Below are 8,307 nucleotides of genomic sequence, written 5' to 3' on the forward strand. Positions count from 1 at the left end.
TAATTCCTTAAACTCAATTTTTGCGAGACGTCATGCTGTGCGAAGAATGACGTGAGGTTTGTTCCATCCATATTAGGCAAAGAATGATCAGGGCTCTTGTTTTCCCAGTGTTATGTAAACGATAACTGAATTTTTTCCCCATCTTTATGTTATGTGAAGAATGGCCTCTTTTGTTCTTTTCACATTGTTTAGTGAAGAGTGACCAGAGATTTTGTTTCCCACCTCAATATATTATGTGAAGAATGACCCGAGCTTTTGTTTCGTACCATATCATGTAGTGTGAAGAGTGACGATGAATTTCTGTATTCTTTCAGAGTGACGGTGGTGGCGGAGGAAGATGTTCGGGGTAGCCGGGCGACACGCCAGGCGGCGCACCAGCTCTGCGTCCCTGCTGTCGTCTTCATCGTCCCTGCTGCCCGCCTCTCGATCACCATCCCGCCTCGCATCACCAGCAGCTAGGAGGAACACTAGCGCATCTCTCACATCCCTGCCAAGATCCCCTGCCGCCCTTGGTACCACCCCCTCCCCCTCCCGCTCCCCTCGGCCATCAGTGTCAGGGGCATCACCAGGGCGTGCCACACCTCGATCACCATCTCGCTCCCCTGGCAGGTCCTCCATTGGGTCCATTGAAGGCTCGCTGGCTCGCAGACACTCCTCCCTTGTTGGGGATGGGAGCCAGGTGCTAAAAGAGGAGGACGAGGATGAGGATGAAAAGTCAAGTGTACAGAAGGAGGACGATGAAGATTTTGAGGAAGAGGACAACATAGAAAAAGTTGATGAGGATGAAGACGACGAGGAAGATAAAGACGATGCAGAAAAAGACGATGACACTGAACAGCCCGAAGAAGAAAAAGTCACAACAAAATCAGACACCACAACCACGACCATCACGACCGCGGGTGCTCGAAGCCGCCGTGTGTCTGGAGGTGGACCGGCCAAGAAGCAGGTCCGTTTGAGCCTCCCGAATGGCCCCTACCTGACGTCCCGGTACCCCAGCCTGACCTCCCCCTCCCCACTGGTCGGGTCCGGGTACTTCAGGCGCCGGGCAGCTGTCACCCTCACCGACCAGAAGACCTGCGCCCTCCTTCAGTCCAACATGAAGATGGGACTTGGCGACCTCATGTGAGTACCAGATTTTTATGTATTTATTTATTTTTTTACCTTTCCTGTTACCGAATTGGCTGCTTTCCTTGTCACCGATTTCTTTACCGTTCCTGATAGCTCCTGAATTTTTTACTTTTCTCTGTTATTGAAATTTATTACCTTTGGTGTTAGATTTTTTTTTTTTTTAACTTTTCCTCTACCGAATTGTTTACTTTTATGTTTTGCCTATATATAATCCATTTAACTTTATTGCCTTGGTTCATTTAACTCATCTCCTTGTTTTTGGTGTTGTATTTTTTTAATAGGAAAGTATAATTTAGAATTGCAGTTTATATGTATCTGCTTTCGTTAATCCATTATGGTAATATTCTTAGATCATCCACGTCATCGACTTGAAAGGATTAAGAGTGGTAAGGAAAGGTTGAGGAAGATAAGGTGTAGGAGGCGAAGGGTGAGTTGTATGAAGAGGAGGAGAAAGATAAATAACCGGACGAGAAATTGAAGGTGTTGGAGGAGGAGGATAAGGAGGACGGGTTGGAGGAGGAGAGTGAGGAGGACGGGTTGGAGGAGGAGGAGGAGAAACTGAGGAGCTTGAGGGATAGGGTAAGGAGACATAGTTGGAGGGTAAGGATAAGGATAGATAGTTTGAGAGGAAGAATGATGAGTAGTAAGCTAATTGGAGGGGAAGGATGGGGAAAGTAGGAGGGTAGAAGGGATAATTTAAGAGCAGCTGGAGGGAAAGGTTACGGAGGAGTGGTTGGAGACGAAGAATGAAAATGGGGAAAGGATGATGAATTATAGGAGAGGGTAGGGAGGAGGCCACTACAGAGAGGGTAACTTTGCTGTGGTTATAATGAGGGTACAGGGTGGTTATCTGCTCTTATATGTACCGACAGACTGTGCCCATAGTAACGTATGACGGCTACATGCCACTTCGTATTTTTTACTGAGGCGAAGATACACTTGACAGGTTGATGATGACTGGCTGAATGCAACATGTCCAAAAAATATATACTAACCCAAATTTCCCCCTCAGATATTTGTCAGTTAATAATGCTAGATTATGAAGTAATGTATTCACCCAATAATCACCAATCTGTCAAGAGCATCTTCGCCTCGATTTAAAAAAAAAAAAAAAAAAAAAACAGTAGAGCACCGATGATGAATTTCCACTACTGCTTGGATACAAATCTCAGACTCGGGTCACACAAATGAGTACTCATATGCGGTAACCATTGAGCCACCGTGTATAAAGAGGTAAATGTAAGAAAGCCAGCTTGTGACTTTATACAGCTGAACCAAAATGCTAACGTGAGGTGAAGTCGACAAGAAGTTATGAAACCATAGGCAAAGAAAATGAGAAAAGATACAGTGTCGCCGAAATAGGTACAGTATAACCAGCATTATGTTTGGGTGAGGGTGGTTGGGGCTGGGAGAGGAATCCTAAACGTGAGGGTGGGGAGGGAGAGGGGGCATTATGCTTGGAGGTCGGGTCCCAACTGCAGAAGATCCAGGATTGGTCCCCAGGCAGAATGATTCCGTAGCATTGCTTATGCATTTTTAGAGTATTATTAGGAAATTAAACTTCTTGATTATATGAAATGTGAGTTTTTAGCCGGTTTTAAGCGATAGGTCCATGTGCCTGTATATATTGCATAAAATGATGTTACAGTGCAGACAGATGACCAAAATGATGTATCCATACAGGTTACAGGTAACGAATTATTTTTGTATGGATGTAGTAGGGGCCAGGCCTTCAGTACTCCCCCCACCACGGCCACGTCTGTGCATGAATGACAGAATATTGACCTAGACTACCGTAGGTGTATTTTTAATGAAGACTTTACAGTACAGAACTGTAGGGAACGATGTTGCTGAAGGTCAGGACGAAATAAGTATTGACCACACAGTAGAGCAGTGATACAAGGGCCAACGGGTTCACACGGGAATACACACGGACGGGGGAGAGGTAAAAAGGATTGTAATAAGGCCGTATTCCACGAAATGGGCGGCTAAGGAAATGGGGAAAGTAGGTGAGAATGACCCACCCCCCTTTCAAAAAAAGTGTTAAATGGGTAGATTAGTTAGGTTCTTTACTTTCCATTTGGTACAATCTCTAAAACTCTGGGGAACTTTGTTGTTGAAGGCCTAGTAGACGTGAAAAGAGTATGACAAGTATAATTTAACAATTTAGGTCATACAATAGTGTGTCCTGAAATCGTGGGCTTGGTACGTTTTCTCTGGTAGCCAGTCGGGTCGCGCTGGTTTTCTGTGAACCTTGGTGAAGCCATTTGGCACCCAGAGTATGCGAACAATCTAGAGTTCTAGATGCTTCTTCCCTCTCATTCTTCACCCCCACAGCAGCCACCAGCCTCATTTCCTTTATTCCAGTCACCTCTTCCTTTATTCATACTTCTCCCTAAATCCAGTCACTTCCACCTTTATTCTTACTTCATCTCCTTTATTCTTGCCCGTGCTATAATTCTTACCTCTCCCTTTTTCGTACCTCGTCTTCATTCTTATCTCTTCATGTATAGTTACTTTTTTTCCGGTATTCTTACCTCCTTTTTCTTTATTCCTACCTCAGACTGCCGCTGCCATTATTCTACCTCTTTTTCTTTTATTCTTACCACACTTATTCTTACCTCTCTTTTATTCGCACCTCTTTTCCTTTATTTATACATTTGTCATTGTCTCCTCCGGAACTCTTGCCTCCCTTTCTTTGTACCACTTATTTTCCTCAGCCTACGCCTCTTTCCAGGCCACTAGCCTCCTATACTTTTCTTGCCTTCCTCAATCATTCTTACTTCATGTTTCCTTTGCTTTCATCTCTTCTCCTCTACCTGCCTCCCACCCACCGTCTACATCTCCGTCATTCTCCCTACCTCTTTGCCTCCCTTGCATCGACTATTGTGGGTAGTATTCTAAGTGAAGATTGACACTTAGGCTTAGCAGAAATTGACTCTGCCTTTATGACCCACACTCATTTCGATAGCAATAATTCTAAGCCTTTTTTAATCATCATCATCCTCTGCCAGCAGAAATTCCCCCCCCGTGTCCATTCAGCTTCATCTACTCTTGTTTTTGTCCACCTTTTATTTGTCATTCCTTTTAACGTTTACTTTCCCTTCCTTTTCCCCCTCGTCTGCTTCCTTTACCCTCTTCTCCTCCCCCACTTTCTTTGTCTCTCCCCCTCTTTCCCTGTGTCTTCTTCCTCTTCTCCTCCTCTCTTCTATATCCTCTTCCTTTCAGTGCTTCATCTTCTCAGTCTCCTCCTCTCCTCTTCCACGACCCTTCCCTCACCCGTCATTATCATCATCACCATTATTATTATTATTATTATTATTATTATTATTATTCCTCTCCTTTCTCCCCCCCTCTCCTCACAACACCACCTCATGCATCTTTCATAATTTTATTTACTTAAATTCAATTCTTTGTCTTTCATCTTTCTGCACTCTTCCTTCTTGTCGTTCATCGTCTTCTGCTTATCCTCCCTTACACAGGTTCTCCATTTTCTGTCATCCCCCCCCCTCCTGTCTCTCTCTCTCTCTCTCTCTCTCTCTCTCTCTCTCTCTCTCTCTCTCTCTCTCTCTCTCTCTCTTATTTTTTCCCTTCTAACGTCCTCCTCCACCACTAAACCTCTTCCGACTCCCCTATATCTCATTTTCTCCTTACTCTCTCCTCTCTTTATCACTGTTCTCTTCCTTTCTTCATTTTTCCTCTTTCTTTATCCCTCCTCCCCCCGTCTCTACATCTCTCCTCCCCCCTTTCTGAATTCCCTCCTTCCTCTCGTCACTCAGTCATAGCTGTGTTCATCTTTTTGTTCCGTCTTTCTTTTTTCTTCCATCTTGGCTGTCCTTCCTCCCGTTTCTTTTTCTCCTCCATTATTAACTTCTTCCTCTTTCTTTCTCCTCACATCCTCATCATCTGTTTTCTTCTCCTCCTCCTTTCCACTCTTCCCCTTTCCTTCCTCTCATTCAGTTTCTCCATTGATGTTGTCTTTCTCTCTCTTCGATGTCTTTCTTTTCTTCCTCCTCTTGCTGTCTTCTTCCTCCATCTTATTTCCTTCATTACTCTTCACTATTCTTGCTGTTTAATTCTCTTTTTCTCCTTCCTGTCTCCTCGTTTTCTTTCCTCTTCTCATTTCTCTCTCTCTCTCTCTCTCTCTCTCTCTCTCTCTCTCTCTCTCTCTCTCTCTCGTTTCACCTTCGTTATTTCCTTTATTTCTCCTAATATTAGCCTTTATTTTTCCATCCTGTTGCTGTTGGCTCTCCTCTATAGTCCGTTGTCCTCCCATTTGTTTCCCTGGTTTTCTGTTCCTCTTTCTCGTCTCCTTTCTTCCTCCTCCTCTTCTTTTCTTTACCGTCTTGCTCTTTCTCTTCTTTGCCTTTTTTATCATCTTTCTCCTTCTGTCTTTAGTCTTTACTTTTATATTTTTCTTTTTTATTATTTGCTGTTTTTGTTTTTTCTTTCCTCCTCCTTATTTCTCCTCCTCATTGTTGCTTCTCTCGTCCTTTCTCATATCCTTCTTTCTCTCTCCTCTTTCACTTCCTGTTTCTCATTTCCGTGTTTTCTTGTCTCATTCCATCTCTTCTCCTTCCTCCCATTCTTTTCTTCCTCATCCTTCTCTCTTTATATTTTTTCCCTCCCCCGCTAAGCCTCACCCTTCCTCTTCTTACGGCTTCATTCTTCCTCTTTTCTCTTTCTTATTTTTACCTCGTTTCCTCTTTACCTTTCATTTCTCTCATGGTTCCCTTCCTCTTTTCATTCGTTTCCTCCTCCCTATATTTTTCCCTTATTTCCCTCTCTTCCTCTCTTTTCGTCTGTTTTCATCCTCTTTTCTCCCTTAGTCTTTCCTATGTCCGTCTTCTAGTTGTCTCTCTCATGATTCCCTCCCTTTCTTCTTTTGCCCCATTTTATTTCTTTCCTCTCCCCCTCCCTCCTATGGTTCCTTTCTTGTCTTACTTATTTTTATCAGTCTTTCCTCTTATCTCCTCTCTGCGTCATGGCTCACTTCTTTCCTCTTTTTTCTCAATATCTCGCCTCTCTTTTCATCACGCCTATCGTCTCTTTATCATGGCTTTCGTCCTCTCTTCTCCTACCTATTTTCTCCACCTTGGCCTTTCTCTTTCCCACTCCATAACATCTCTTTTCTTTTCCTCTCTTTTCCCGTTCTTAGTTTTCCTTTCCCATTTTTCACCCTTCTTTCACGAAGATCCTCATTATTCATGTTTTTTTTCTTTTCCTCTGTCACCCCGTATTTTTGTCTTAGTGCTGTCATTCTTACTATTTTCATTTCTCTCTCTCTCTCTCTCTCTCTCTCTCTCTCTCTCTCTCTCTCTCTCTCTCTCTCTCTCTCTCTCTCTCAGTGGAAACCCAATTGTCACTAACCACCCATTTGTTAATGAGAAATAAGGTGGTGGTGGTGGTGGTGGTGGTGGTGGTGGTGGTGGTGATGATGATGATTATAGTTATTAAGATTGTGGTGGTGGTGTTGGTGGAGGCGGATGTATGGAGGTGAGAGAGAGAGAGAGAGAGAGAGAGAGAGAGAGAGAGAGAGAGAGAGAGAGCTGCTGCAGAGAGGGGGGTGAATCGTTGTCAGAGAAGAGGAAGAGAGAAAGAAAGTGAGTGAATTGAAAGTGAGAGCGAGAGGCGGGTGAGAGAGTGAGAGAGAGGGGGTGAGGGAGGGGGAGGGGGGGCAGTAGACAAAGGGGTGAGAGAATTAAGTGAGGGTGAATTCTTTTGAAGGAGGTGGAGAGGAAGTGGTGGCAGGTAGGTAGACAGGGAGGGAGGAAGGGAAGTAGGTAGGTAGGTAGGTAAGTGGGTAGGCAGGGTGGTAGGTAGGTCTGAAAGGAAGTAGGAAAGTGGGTAAGGAGGAAGGCAGGGATGTAAATTGGTAAGGTAGGCAGGTTGAGAGGGAGGCAGTGAGGTAGGTAGGTCTGTAGGGAAGTAGGTAGGGAGTTTGACAGGGAATTAGAGAGGTAGGCAGGGAGTAGATAAATAAGCAGGGAAGTAGGTAGAAGGTAGGCAGGGAGGTAAGCCGGAAGGTAGGTAGTCATGGAGGTAAGCCGGAAGGTAGGTAGTCATGGAGGTAGAAGGAGGTAAGAAGGTAGGGAGGTAGGCAGGAAGGTAGGTAGGCAAGGAGGTTTGTATGAAGGGAAGTAGGTAGGGACGTAATTAGGAAGAACGGTAGGAAGAGAGGGAGGTACTGTATGTAGGTAAGTAGATAGGTAGACAAAATCAAACAGGTAGGGAGGCAGGTAGGTTCGTAGGATTGAAAGTCAGGAAGACGGGGAGAGGCAGTAAGGGAAATAGGGATGTAGGTAGGGAAGGAAGCAAGAAGGTAGGTAGCCCAGAGGGTAGGTGAGGAGGTTAAAGGAGAGGTACAGTAAGTAGGGAGGAAGACAGGGAGGTTGGTAGGGAAGGAGACTAGGAGACAGGCCCGGAAGGTGGAGCGTGGTATGCAGACAGATGGACAGGGAGAGAAAGTCGTGTGGCAAAAAGGCCGAGAAGTAGGCAGAAAGAAAAATTACAGGCAGACAGAAAGATAGGCAGGTATAGAAATGGAAAGTGGACCGACATGAAGGTAGACCTCCAGACAAAAAGGTAGGCAGACGGCAGACAGACAGTACAGTAGGCAGACAGAGAAAAGCAGGCAGGCAGACGGAAAGGCAGGCAGGTAACCAAAAATCAGGAAAGCTGAAAGGTAAGAAGAGAGAAAAGAACTTCGGTAAGCCTTAAACGGATAAAACAGACAGACAGGCAGGTAGAAAGGGGTAAATACGAGTAGAATTGAAGGAAGGAGAATGGCGAGATTAGGAGGACGACGGGAGGAAGGAAGTAATAATGAGGGAGGAAAGGGCGGGAAAAGTATAGAGGGGGGGAGGAGAGGAGGGAAGGGGGAACGTAGGATTAAGGGAAGTAGGGAAGGAAGGACGAATGAAGGGGGGAGGGGGAAAGATGGTAGGAAGATATGAGGGAGGAAAATGGATCAAGGAAAACAGTACAATGGGGGAAGGAGTGAGGTAGGAAAGAAGGAAGAGGGGAGGGAGGGAGGGAGCAAGGCAGGAAAGGGGGAAGGAGAAAATAGAAAAAAGGGAGGGAAGGAGAAAGTCTGGAAAAAAGGGAAAGTAAGGGAGGTAGGAAAAGGGGAGGAAGGAAGGTTTGGAGAAAGAAAGCAGGAAAGAGAAACAATGGACG

The 8,307-nt window shown here is 45.0% G+C and overlaps 1 protein-coding gene across 1 annotated transcript in view; it reads left to right on the forward strand.

Moving 5' to 3' along the window:
• Positions 1 to 322: 322 nt before the first annotated feature.
• Positions 323 to 8,307, forward strand: part of cac (calcium voltage-gated channel subunit cacophony) — a 2,326,612-nt gene continuing 2,318,627 nt past the window's right edge. The window contains exon 1 of the mRNA XM_080268748.1: positions 323 to 1,122. Within this exon, the coding sequence (XP_080124874.1) occupies positions 338 to 1,122 (785 nt within the window). The 5' untranslated portion in view covers positions 323 to 337. The remainder of the gene's footprint in view (positions 1,123 to 8,307) is intronic.

This window comes from Coenobita brevimanus, chromosome 29 (genome assembly GCF_032717465.1).
Source record: "Coenobita brevimanus isolate Jiangsu-jjx chromosome 29, ASM3271746v2, whole genome shotgun sequence".
Classification (NCBI taxonomy): Eukaryota; Metazoa; Arthropoda; class Malacostraca; order Decapoda; family Coenobitidae; genus Coenobita; species Coenobita brevimanus.